The 13,749-nt window shown below is 49.5% G+C and overlaps 1 protein-coding gene across 5 annotated transcripts in view; it reads left to right on the top strand.

Annotated features, from left to right (window-relative positions):
* The first annotated feature begins 10,162 nt into the window (after positions 1–10,162).
* AFAP1L1 (actin filament associated protein 1 like 1) overlaps positions 10,163–13,749 on the top strand; it is a 59,944-nt gene continuing 56,357 nt past the window's right edge. For 4 of the 5 annotated variants that reach the window (XM_045998632.1, XM_045998631.1, XM_045998630.1 and 1 more), the window contains exon 1: positions 10,169–10,276. In XM_045998632.1, the coding sequence (XP_045854588.1) occupies positions 10,261–10,276 (16 nt within the window). In that variant the 5' untranslated portion in view covers positions 10,169–10,260. Of the gene's footprint in view, positions 10,277–13,749 lie in introns of all 5 variants that reach the window. The other variant, XM_045998634.1, reaches the window with a different exon arrangement.

Genomic DNA, 13,749 nt, shown 5'->3' with positions numbered 1-13,749 from the left:
CTCTCTTGGCCTCAGTTTCTCCTTCTGTAAATTAAGAAAATCTGACAAGGTAAGCATCACCCAGAGTGTGTCCTGCAGAACGTGGGGTTCTGCAAGATGGTGGAGGACATGCCAACAAATATGGTTGTGATCCAGAAACTCACCAGAAGAACAGTAGTTCGCAACTAAGTACTGACAGTGAGCCGAGCTCTCCACTGAAGACTTGGTACCCATCGTGTCATGTCAGCTTCTGTAACAACCAAGAGGGAGGAAATAATCATTCTTTGTATCTCACGGATGAGGAAACAGCTTTCAGGAGGACTTATAATTACCATGATGGAGCCAGAAGCCAACTCTAGCCTGTATGGGCTTAGAGAGACCAGCTTAACCCCTCTTAGCAGTCAGGATGCTTTCAGCTGCAAGTAAGGAGCACCTTCTTAAAAGTGATTAAACAACAAGAGTCCATATTGTCCTGCACAACTGGGAATCCAAGTGCAGGGCTAATCAATTCAGGAGTTTGGGGATGCCATTGGGGGCCCAAGCTCTCCATATCTCTCCACTCCCCTATCCTCAGTACAGTGGCTTTTGTCCTGAGATGAGACCCCTCATGTTTGCAAAAATGGTGCCATGGCTCCAGGCATTGTGTCTTCACACCACAGCAAAATGCAGGAGAGAAATTTCCCTTTATGGGTCTCTTTTGACCAGAAAACTATCCCAGAATTCCTCAGTAGACTTCTCAGGTCCCACCAGCAGAGCAAGGGAAGAGATTCGTGCCCTTGCTTGCACAGAAGGCTGGGAAGTTGAGTATTTGGCACTTTGAGCCTCGATAGTGTGCGGCAAGTGCCATGCAGAGAAAGAAAAGAGATGGGAAGACAAGGAAGGGCCTCTGGATAAGTGAATCACAGTGTCCCTGCCACAGTCACTGTCCTTGTCTTTAGAGACCCACAATGTACATTGCCAAAATGTCCCATAAAGCTCTACAGTACCTTTGTTTAATCCAAAGTTTCATAAACTCATTGGACATAACTCTAAGAAACGTGAGACTGACTCTCTTTCTACTGTACATCCTATTTCTATCCTAAGATAAACATTTATCTCACTTCTGACATCTCTGGAGATGAGGTGTGGCTTAAAAGTATCTCCTTTCCTGACCTCCCATCATATGAGGCTTCTAAGAATTATCCCCACCATGGCCCCTCCACCCAGGTGGCTCAAATGTACAAAAGGACACTAAAGAATGCTCCTTTGCTCCCTGCCTACACACACACTCAGCAAATACTTACTGAGCCTCTGGGGGGAGGCAGGAGCATTGAAGATTCACCAGGGTGTAAAGCAGTATGAGCTCTCATGAAGCTCTGGCCTAGAGGAGGGAGCAGATATAGGTAAGCAACAGCAAAGGAGATGACACAGAAAGATAACAGCTGCACAGACAACAAATGGAGCACCAGAGTGGGGAGCAGAAAGGGACAGGCTTCACATACTCACTGAAGGATGAAAACGAAGTAGGCAAGGGAAAAGTAGGGGTGGGAGCACTCTAAGCACAGAGACAGCATATGCAAAGGCACTGTGGTTGGTGAGAGTTTGGTGTATTTGAGGAACTGAATCCTCCAGAGAAGACAGAAAGGAGTGAGTGAAGGGGAGAATGAGATTGGAAGAGGGGAAGGAGTGCAGGGTGGCCTGGGTGGCTCAGTTAAGTGGAGGAGGAGCGGGGGAGGAGGACGAGAAATAGTGGGAAGGCAGGCAGGGTCCAGAACATGCAGGGAGACTGAATGCCTCCCATTCATTCAGGCTTTGTGGACATTTTCTGAATTGCACTGTGGTTGCTAACCCACCAAATGCAGGGAAAATTGCTCTGAGCCTTGTTCCTTGGAGTGTGGTCCCGAACCAGCCAGCGTGGAGTCCCCTTGGGAGTTTGTGAGAAATGCTGAATCTCAGGCCGCACCCCTGACTTACTGGATCCACATCTGTATGTTACTAAGACTGCTGGGTGATTCACACACATAGTGAGGTTAGGGAAGTGCTGCTCTAAACCCTCTTCCTTTTATGGACAAATGCTAACACCTTGGAGCCAGCCTTTCTGAAGTTGAAGAAGGGAAACTTTTCTCCCTGTACATGACCTTTATGAACCACTGGGGGGCAACCTCACATTAATAAAGCAGAACATATGGGGGAGGGTGCAGAAATCACAGAATGTGAGAGCTTAAAGTCAATACAATGGCCGCTCTTCGAAGACGAAGACGAGGAAGCAGGCCCCCTGAGCATCTGAGCAGAGGAGAACGAGCAGCCAGCTCCCCTGCACTGGGGCCCGTCATCCTCACCAGGCCCCTGGAGCAGAAACGTGGGGCTAGCTGTGGAAGGGGTCAGCAGCTGCCGCTGGCCACTGAACAGAGCCTCTTCACAGGAGAAGAAGAGCTTGAAGTTCAAGGAGGGAAAAGCCTTGCTAAAATCCATAGTAATGAACTTCACAGAACCATGCCAACTCCGTGAATACCCCATGTGGAATTAAGCTTGAAATGCTTCATTTCACATCAAACTTCAAGGTACTCAAAATCTTGCCTCCACAATGATAAATACCTACTTACATACCGAGCCACAAGCTGCTGCCAACCCATCCAAGGGCCCTGGGGTGAGATTTTCAATAAATAAAATCCTGAAGCTATTTAGACGAGGGCCAGCCTTTCATTATCCCCCAGGACCCCACACCCTCTTCACCTGGCCCTATCCAAGATGGTGGGCACAGAGCACAGACAGGAGAGAGTAAAGGCCTGCCGTCTCTCTCTCTCTCTCTCACACACACACACACACACACTCTCTCACATGGTTAGTCCTCAGAGCAAATTAAGGCCAAGTGTGCAGAAGAATTGGGTCAAAAGTAAGGGGACATCTATGCCCGTAACCAAAAGTGTTTCCCAAATTTCAGTCGCTCAAACACAACCTTCTCAATTGTCATCAGATTGTGTACTTAATGGCTATTTGCCTGATATTTTTCTTTCCATTGACTCATACCTGCTATCTCTATTTTAAAGCAGTATCGGGGCAAGTATGGATTTATAAGGACCAGGGATACGCTTTTAACACAAATGCAAATCAGTTGGTAACTCCTCAGATATGGTGGTCTGTGTAACACTGAAATCCACCCCACATTTCCAGCAAGAGTCTGAATTCCGTACCTTGGGAATTGCTCTGACAGAAGTGGGAAGGGAGAAGCTTTGTATTCCCTCAGTCCCTTCAGGATGACTGGGCTTTAAGGAGCCGAAAGGAAAACAATCAGAAGATGCTGCACAGAGAAGAAACCACAAGCTACTTTGACAATCAAGCAGGGTCTGACTGACCCCTGCCCGCCTCAGAGAGCCAGCCAAGACTCTCATACCGCTGGCTGCTTCCCAGGGGTTGTGCCGACAGGAGGTTCCCGGACCTTGAAAAGTGTTCATTGGATACAGTTCCTTCCCTGCCACCCTGGGCTGTAGAGCCTTTTTGTCTTCATGGGTGCCATGATGAGCCGCAGCAGGGACATCAGGTCTCCCTGAGTGCTACTCCCAGCCTCCCCATTTACCATGCATGGGTTGTAGGCTACCTCATGTTGCCCCAAAATTCCTATGTTGAAGCCTTAACTCCCAGTACCTCAGAAGGTGTCTGTATTTAGAAGGAGGGCCTTTACGTGAGGCGCTTAGGGCAGGCCCTACTCCAACTAGCCTGGTAACCCTGTAAGAACAGGAGATTGGACACACAGAGACACCAGGTGACAGAGGAAAGCCCATGTGAAGAGGCAGCAGGAGGGTGGCCTCGGAGGACACCTTGAACTTGGGCTTCCAGCCTCCAGAGCTGTGAGAAAATAAATTTCCATGGTTTAAGCCCCTCTCCCCCGGCCCTTCCTCCAGTCCGTGGGATTTTTGTTTGGACAGTCCTAGCACACTAATATACCACGTGAAATCAGCTTGCAAAATAGGAACGGCAGCACTTACTTCACAGGGCGGTAAGGGCCGAATGGTGTACTTCAGGTTCAGTACCTGGCTGCGGGGCCAGGGGCCTCCTGAGGGCTGGGCATCCGCCGCTTTCCTAGATCAGGTGGTTTACCCACACTACAGTGCCCCCTCTGGCTTATTCTGGAACTGCAGGAAAAAAGGACTGACTTTCCGCCGCCCTCTGTCTCTCTAAAGACCGGCAGACCTTCAGCAGCGTGACCTCCTCCGCCACAGACTGGGACACACCACCTGAAGGTGAAGATGAAGCAGAGGAAGGACGAGTCAGGAGCTGGAGACAAAGCGGAGACTGCTCTGTTTGCCAGCCTCATCCCTTACGCTCCCCAGTTATCCTCCGAGTGAAAGAATTCCTTTTTTGGTTTGAGGAGTGATTCTGTCACTTGCCACCAGAGCAGTGGTGACCAGTACACAGGCTCCTAGAGGAAATTAACCCTCACAGGGTTAATTACTCACAGGGGACTCACAGGGGAGTCTCAAGTGAAGTCTCCCACAGTTTCTTGTGGATAAAGAATGTATTGTCCGTCTAACTCACAGACAGGGTCTTCACCCACCTGGACCAGGAGAAACTGTCCTGAGCAATTTGTCCTTTAGACAAAATAGCAGCATTGTTTACCTTTTTAAAAATATACACACAAAATTGTACTGTGTGTAACAGTAGCTGGAAGCTCTGTTAGCCTTCTATTTAAGAATACAAGGTGTTGGGGCACCTGGGTGGCTCAGTGGGTTAAAGCCTCTGCCTTCGGCTCAGGTCATGATCCCAGGGTCCTGGGATTGAGCCCCGCATCGGGCTCTCTGCTCAGCAAGGAGCCTGCTTCCTCCTCTCTTTCTGCCTGCCTCTCTGCCTACTTGTGATCTCTGTCCATCAAATAAATAAATAAAATCTTTTAAAAAAATAATAATATGAGGTGTTCTTGCAGGGAAGGCAAAGAATCTGGCAGAATCTATCACTTTTCCAACAGTTTGATTTACATAAGCCCCCCTGCAGGGGGCAGCCTGGGCATGTGGCTGCCATTTCAGTATCCCCTCCTTTCCAGCAGCATCGGACCACCTCTGCAGAGGAAACCCATGTTGATTACAAGAATAACTCACACTGACAATGCGGCGGGCACCGGATTGGGCCCCTGACTTATCTCATTTAATCCTCTGGGTACTTCTTTCACCATCCTTTTACAGATGAGGAAATTGAGCTCTTGATAAGTAACTCTTTCAAGGTTTCACAGCTGTACATAGCAAAGCCTGAACCTGAACTCAGAGATGTCTCACCCCGAAGCCCATGATTTGGCCACTGTACAACAACTCCCTCCCTCAACAGAGTGCGAGCTGAATTTGGAGGACACTTCCTCTGGGCCAGGCCAGGCACCAAGCACGTTACGTACACGGTTGCACTAAAGTTTCACAAGCCCCATGAGGAAACTATTGTTAGCCCCCGATTTTTAGATGATTTTTAGGTGAGCCATTGAGGGTTCAGAGAGGTTGAAGATCAGTGTGTCCCACAAATGGCAGAGAATGACAGTTATGGAGGCAGGAGTGTGGCTCCCGTGACATCACGTCTGGAGTCCTGGACACCACTCCTGGCCCTGCCTCTTGGGCCTTGTGTGCTTTGGGTTGCAGTTTCCTTAACTGACCAACGAAGAGACCATCTCAGCTAACATTTCCGGTTCCTCTCTGCTCTAAAGTTTTTCTGGACTTCCAGGATTCAAAAATTCCCTTTGGACCTCTGCAGCTTGGTCTCATCCCACAGAATGGACATGAAGATGGGGCACACAGGGCAGCCCTTCAGGAGAGGCAGCCCCTGCGGCAGTGTTAGGGGCTGGGCTTTACCTTGGGCCATCCGGGTGGACGCACCCAGCTGGACAGACTCCCTGGAAGTCTTCATGAGGCCGTACTCTGCCTCAAGGTTCCACAAAGGTAGCTGTGAGCGCCATGAAGACCAGCTCACAATGTTTTCAAGCAACTGTAATTCATTACCAACCTTTTTAAATCAAGAGATTTTTACACTAAAATCTGGATTTCTGGGTTTTCCAGAAAGGTTTAAAAGGGTGGCTTCTTGGGGCCCATGTTCCCGCTGGCCACACTGGCCACACAGCTGGCTACTGGCCCTTCTGAGGGCACAACAGGGCTCTCCTTGGCCATGGACACAGCGTTCCCCCGACCCCTCACACATGCCCCTTCCCCGGCTGGCCTTTCAGGCTTTTCAGGATGGGAGCCTCACAAATGGAGCCAAGAGAGCTCTTATTTTTAAGAAAGGACCCAGAGAGAGGGGACAGGTTTCATGCAGCCTTTGGGCATAAAAACAAAAGCTCTTTTCCTCCAAACACAACCAGAGCACTGGGCTCCGTTCACCACTGAAGCCGAACCGGGTGGCCCGGGTACAGGTAGGAAACCTGTGCCTAGGGAACAGGAACCAGAAAGTGCGACAGAAGGAGGGGTTTTCAGCCATGAAACTCCTTCTCTTTCTCCCAACAGCCACTACTCAGATCTCTATCTGCTTTCCGGGGCCGGGGTGGACCAGCAGACATGTGTCATTTCCCGGGGTAGGGGCCATAATGGCGACATTGTGCCGAGTGGAACAAGAGAAGTTTTCATCCGGCCACCAGCCCTGGGCAGACACTCGAGCAAGGGGCTCTGCGGCTCACTCTGCACAAAGGAGCTGGGGAGAGGGGCCCCAGGCCCAGGAGAAGTCCAGTGGGCTGGGCTGCGTGCCTCCAACAGCATGCAGTAAGGCAGGGACTCAGAGACCAATGGCTTGCAGAACACCTCACTGAGATCTCATCTCCCCCTGCAAGTAAGTGAGCAAACAAACACTCCCAGAGGATCAATGGCACCTCCGGGACATGTGCATTCAAGAAAGCCCAGGAGCCCTTGAGCAATTATTCACAGACTCACTCACCAGTACTTACTATCACTCACTAGGTGCCGGGAACTACACTAGGCTGTAGGGGTCTAGTGGGAAATAAAACACAGCACCCACCCTCACGCTGCTTGCAATCTGGGGGACGAGGAAGAGGCAAGGAGAGAAGCAAGTAGGAAATGAGACATTGGTGACCCAACCGAAGAACGGAGATTCACAGAGCAACAGAGTCAGTTTAGGATCCCAGGTCTGAACACCCAACCTGTAGTTTTTCTGACTCTTCCCAGGGTCTCCTGAGCTGCTAGTCTGTAATGAGAAAGGGGGGTCAGTGAAGAAGTCACCCCAAACGCCATAATAAGGAACTTGGGCTCTACACTGAGGGCAGAGGGGGGCCAACACATCTTTTTACAGGGGATCTGATTAGGGCCATGGAACGTTCACTTTGGTATCTGTGGTGCAAACAGACCTCGAGGCAAGGTGACAGGGTAGAAGGTGAGAGTATGTTTCTTTTGCTGGGATGCAGAACCTTTTGCCTCCAAATTTTTCATTCCCAGGTCTTCCTTCCCAGCTCCACCTGATAAGCTGAGAATGAGACTGGGGAGTATCATTTGTTTTCACAAGACTGGGAGCACGGGGGAGTTGAAAGCTTTCTTCCTGCTATTGTTCCCAGGATCAAATTTGATATCTTTCTACAGAGCCCGAGCTCTCCACACAAAACTCTTTACACAGCACCAGACAAATCTAGTACAGAGAAAAAAAAATCCTCTCTGAGGGTCGCAGTCATGCAGAGACATGGGAAGGGAAGGAAGAAACAGAGCATCTACAACCTCCGTCCCGGTCCTTCACCAGCACTTAGCACCCGACACCCCCAATCACACCAAACCAAACAGCTTTGCAGGCACGTCCTGCCATCTTCCATCTCTGAGGCTCTGCTCCCACTGTTTGCTCTGCCTGTCATGTAATCCCCCCACTGTGGGCTCACCCAAATGTCAGTCATCCAGTGCTGCCTCCGTAATTAGCAAGAAGTCCTCACCTCGTCTTGATGAACTCGAAGAGCACTTTATCTCTCCTCTGGCCCTTTCACATAATAATCTGTTGCTCATTCATTTTGTACATAAGACTGTAGATTCCTTGAGGATAGAGCCCCTTCCTACTTCGTGTTAGTTGTTCCTATAAGAACTTGCCCAGAATGTAACACATACTCCTAAGTGGACTGATGAAACCTGGTGTTTTTATGGTGACGGTAGACCCCATTAAATGAAAAAGACAGAGAGAAAAAAAAAAATATATATATATATATATATATAGTCATTCCTTGCCTGGGGAACCAACAAACAGGGTTTCTCATTCCATCATCTGACTGCAACCAAGCTGTAGTCAACTTAGTCAACAGTGCCACCCAGTGGGCATTATGAGTAATTATCTAAGCCGGAACCACCAGCCCCCACAGCCATTTCTTTTCCTTACTTCTTAGCAGAACTGCGCCTGAACTGTGTTCCTCCATTCTCTCCGGTTCACAGCTCAGTTAATCCTACTCCATAAATTATTCCACAGATCCATATGTTTTCCTTATCCCTTTTTACTTTTCTGTCCCGATTCTCTGAGGAACCTCCAAGGTCCTTGAAAGTATCTGAAATTTCTTTTAAAAATCTACCAGACTCCATTCATCTTGGCAATTGTTATATTTTATATTATTTTATTCTTTCAAGTGAAATATTATGTTTTTAAAAGTATTAATGGGCTGGCCTAGGAACTTAACTGCCATTTACAGCCTTGTTTTCAAGGGTTTCAGAGTTCCAACAGTGAACTTGGGGAACTTAATCCACTTGTAAATTGTTGGTTGTCTGCTTTAGAATTTAAACTGACCTTTTCAAATTGGAAAAGTAGGCAGGAACAAAGAGGAACTTGGAAAATAATAATGGCTCACATTTTTATAGCTATTTATGGTTTATAAAGTGGGTTTGTATCATCATTTCATTTGCCCTCTCAACAGCCCTATGAGGTCAATAAGAGGTCTCCCCAAGCACAAATGAGCAAGCCAGGCTTACGCACTTTATAGAGCAAGACTTCACACACAAGTTTTCAGACTCAAATCCTACTGTTTTCTTCAGTACAGCACATTTCCTCTGCGTGTTCATGCATACACGCTACAGAAAACACACACAATTTTTTTGAAGACAGCATTAATTACAACTTGCCCATAAAAGCCATGGAGGAAAGACACCCAGACCAGGAAGTTGCAGGATTCTCTTTCCCAAGCTGTTCCTCCTCTCTCGGCCTCTGCAAAGGCGTTCCCAATGCCAGGATGTTCTAAGTCAAAGGAGTTCCCTAGTCAAAACTGAAAACAGAAGACTTGGCCCACCTCGGGGAGGAAGGTTGTCTAGGAGGACAACTGGGCTTGGACTTCACATTATAAAAGGTCTTCAATTTAGACATTTGATATAGTCTGTAAATGAGTTGTACCTGCTTTCACAGAGACAACACTAATAGGATGAAAGAAGTGGACATTCTTCATACACACTTAAACTTAAATCCCACTCCTGGCCCAGCCACACTGGCCACAGCAGTATTTTTTCTATATGCTCCAATAATTTTTGGACGAGCACACTTACATTGCACTAGCATACAAAAGTATGCTAAAAGCATTCACTTCCACACCGTTGTACGCGTCTGTTTTGATATTTCTTCACCCGTTAATACACAAAGGATCTTAGAAGTTGGAAATACCCCAAGCTCTGCCCACATTTTAATCGTCTCTGTCCTTGTCTTTGTCGATCTTCCTTTTTGGAGATCTTTATTATTCCGCTCTTCCCTCACACCATTACTGACGGTGCACCAGCCTAGCGCCCTGTCCACTATCAGCACTAGAAAGCAAGACCTGTCGGGTAGGGACCATAAACCCAGAGTCAGGAAACTAGGGGCAGCTGCAGGGAGAGGTTTTGATTCCCCTGGGGGTGGAGGGACGGCGGACAAGTTCTAACAGTCTGGGCAGTCTGCAGATGGAGTGGGATGGAAGGTGCGACGGTAAACCCCCCATCCGCAGCAGAACGCAAGCAGAGCGGAAGACCGCGCGGACCGGCCCGAGGTGGGCCGCTCCGGAGAGAGAGCGCGTGAACCTGAGAGTGGGTCCCCGGGCCGCAGCGGGAGGGGCGCGGGGGCATGCGCGAGGCAGGGCGTGGCGTGGTGTGTGCGGGACCCGGGACACCGGCCGGCGGGCCGCCCAGGGGGCGAGGCGTGCTCCGGGTCTATTCCGGGAGCGGCGTGGAGGGGCGGGCGCGGGCGGGCGCGCGCGGGCGGGGGGGGCGCCGGGCGGGCATCCTGTCTGGGGGAGGGGACGCGAGCGGAGGGCGCTCCCGCGGGGCCGGGCGGGAGAGCGCAGCGCCGGCCTCCACCAGCCCCAACCGAGCCGCTGCGCCCAGTTCCGCGCGCCCCGGGACCGCCGCCGGCGCCATGGACCGAGGCCGGGGTAAGGGCAGCCGCGGCGGCCACACTGGCTGCCGCGCGGGGCGGGGAGGGAGAACAGCAATCCAGGGGCCAGAGGGAAGGAGGAGGAGGAAAAGGGGTGGGAGGCTGAGGAGGGGTCGGAGCCGGCGCGGGGTCGGGGTTGGGAGGCCCGGGGCAGGGTGGACAGGTGCCTCCTTCCGCCGGGGCAGCACGGGTGTAGATAAGTCCCTCGTGTCCCGGGTCCGAGTGGCATCCTGTGTGTAAGACCAGTTTCATATACTCAGAGTCAACTTCATGAGAGAATGCCCCCACGGGATTCCTGAGGACAGAGAGCTCCTCCCACCCCATTCCCCTCTGGAAGGGTAAGGTGGGGTTGGCAGGTACACTCCCAAAACCCCCCACCGTGCGCCCCCGCGAGACGCCCCTGGAGACCCGAGTTTGCGGCTGCCTAGGGCATTGAGGGGAGGGACAGGCATGCGTGCCTGTGTGCGCGTGGGTATCTGAGCCCGGGCTCTGCCTTTGCCAGGCTCTGTGACCTTCACCCAATCCTTCTGCCTCTCTGGACTAGTGACAAAGTTGCATTGATGGTCTCTGCAAGGCCCCTTCTTGCTCCCACGCTTTTTCAGGAATTGAGTGTGTTTGATAAAAGTTTCAGAGATTGGAGAAGGCATGTGTACATTGACGTGAGAAAAGATAGCAGCCCTTGAGGGGTGCCCTGCCTAAGAAAAGGCCTAGACACTTCAAAGGCATGTGTCTGCGAAGAAGTAGTGGCCTGCTTGGACATGGGGGCAGTGTCTAACGCTGGGGATCGGGACGCCAGGGCTCCAACCACCCGCCTCTGCCAGGCTGAGCGATCACAGGTGGGAATGCACTTGGTAAACTGGTCAATGCTGTGCCGACATGACAAGCATTATTCTTCTTGTTGTTGTTATTATTAATGGAAAATTCCTCTACCTCCTTAATAATCTCACACCTTTCCTCTATCTGCTTGTTTGCTGTGCTGAGGCCCCCAAGGCAGGGAGTGGGGGGCGGGAACAGTGACCAGGGTGTGGAGGTGGTTAGGGGAGCACTGGGGTCAGGGATGAGTGCGTGAGGTTTGCGGATAAGCTGGCTGGCACTCCCAGTACAGGACAGCCAGTCTTAAGGACTTCCCAGGAAGGAAACCCCAGCTTCCAGTTCAAGATGCTGAGGAAAACCTTTCCACCCACCTGCTCTCAGCGCAAAATACCGCCTACACCTACTTTCATGCTTGGAACAGCAGGCAGGAAATGGGCGGGGCTTCTGATCAGCTTTTTGAAGACTGAGATTGTGATCCCAAAAGCAGTGCTCACCTGTTAGCTGACTCCTGGATAGGTTTACAGAGAGCATACACACTCACCAGGGAGGAAAAATAGAGAGAAGAGGCACCTCTAATGTCCCTCAGTCTTCCCTTCCCACCTCCCACGTGGTACCTCTAAACCAAATAGCCCCCACCCCCACGATAGAGAAAGTTGTCACATATCACCCTGTCTGGTCCCCAGTACAAAAATCCCTATCTAGCCTGCTCAGACTTGTGGGAGGACTGTGTCCTCCTTAGACTGACCAAGGGCGACAATAATTCAGTTAGTTTTAAATGCTTAGTAACTGACACCTCACTTAAGAAGGCTGTCTCCAGAGCACTCCTCCTAAGAAGCCGGACTTCCTGGGGCTCTATTAGTACTCAAAACTAATAGAGAGAGTTCTAGAACTCTCTCCCATGCTGCAGGCTCTCCCCGCCTACTCTCCTTCTCCTTCTTAGCTCTTATCTCATTGTGCTGTTACTCTAAGAGTTAGTTCTCGCACTGTGTGCTTTGTGCCTACCTTCCCTGCCCAGTTGGAAGCTTCTGGAAGGCGGGAGTGGATCTCTCTTCCTGTTCCTGTAAGGATGTCAGTCCTATCAGGCCCACCCCTTATGATCTCATTTTGCCTTAATCACCTCCCTAAAGGCCCTGTCTCCAAATACAGTCATATTGGAAGGTTGGGGCTTCAACATATGGATTTTGGTGGGGGGGATACACTTCCGTCCAGAGCAGCAAGGTTGGGTCATTGACATGAACTTGCCCAGTCACTTGCTGTGTAAGGGACAGAGCTAGGTTTGAACCAAAGTCCTGATCTTAAGCTCACTGCTGATTGCCTCCACAGAGGTAGGTGACCTGCCCAAGCCCTGGAGCAAGACATGGATGCCACGTCTTCCTGCTCCAGCTCCAGGGGCCTCTTCCACACCTCACCTGTGCTGCTCAGATCTTGGGCAGCCATGACAACACAAAAGCTCAACACCAAAGTCAACCGCCTTGAGAATGAAAACAAATCTGGGTATTAGGATTTCTCTACTAACATGATGTATGTCTTTCCATGAGTAGAGCAAGATTGTAGGACACCAGAACAGACAGAGAAACCACTTATAATGAAATCTCTTCCAGTAAGAATTCCCGATTCATGAATATCATACAAAGAGAATCATAGACTGATGTCCATAGACACCACCTTCCACAGGACAAATTAACTAACTCTCTGTCCTCGTAGGAGGCTAAAAAAAATATATGGATACTGATAATAGCTATTTCTTGGGGTTGTTGTAAATATTAAATGCATGGAAGATACTTTAACCAATGCATAGCATGTTGGACTCACTCAATAAATGCTATTGTAATTACAGTCTTTTTTCATTAGACTCCACATAATAAAATTGCTTTATAAAGCTTCACTTGGTCCTTCCACAAGCTAGTCTGACTCTGATGACAGATTTTTGAGTCCCTACTCTGTTTTAAGAACTGAGCTAGATAGTTTTGTGTACAACTCAAGGACAGGGCCTGTGTCATAATTTACTCTGTGTCCTGGAGCTCCTTTGTGCTGCTTATCTCTTGAAAATCCATCTCTGACCTTCAGTAATTGGACCACCATCCAACTGACATCTCTGAGTGACTGATAAAATATTAATACACATGCCAATGTCTCCATTTTCCCTTATTTATCCTATTTATTCATGCCTACTGACTGGCTGTGTCTTTATATAATTTTGCCTCTGCAAACTTCCCAGTCTTCTCCAGTCATTCTGTCTTTGAAAACTTTGGTCTAATATTTTCCTGATTTTGTCATATACCTTCTTAATGTCCAAGGTGTTGTCTGATCTGCCTGCCTCATGGAAGTCACTGATTTCCCCAAGGTTCCTTTCCTTTCCACTTCACAACTAGTTCTTCTTCAACAAGCCGAATTCAACCCAAGATGGGAATTTCTTTTGCAGTGTGTCTTCTTTTTTTTGCAGTTTGTCTTCTGGGCAACTCAAGAAATAATCTGAAACTCTGCTTTTCATTAAATGAGATTTCTATTGTTCGAGGGATGGTAGAAGAACCCATTCTAACTATTGTTCCACTGTTGGACCAGCTTTGAGATCTATGTTAGGAAAGCCACATCTTCCTTATCCAGCTTTCATGGGCCAAGCAACCTGTAGCTACTCCTAGAATGAGCGCTCCACAGTGA

Source organism: Meles meles, chromosome 3 (genome assembly GCF_922984935.1).
Source record: "Meles meles chromosome 3, mMelMel3.1 paternal haplotype, whole genome shotgun sequence".
NCBI classification, from domain to species: domain Eukaryota; kingdom Metazoa; phylum Chordata; class Mammalia; order Carnivora; family Mustelidae; genus Meles; species Meles meles.
Note: the sequence above shows the minus strand (reverse complement) of the source record. Positions and strands in the feature narration are given on the sequence as shown.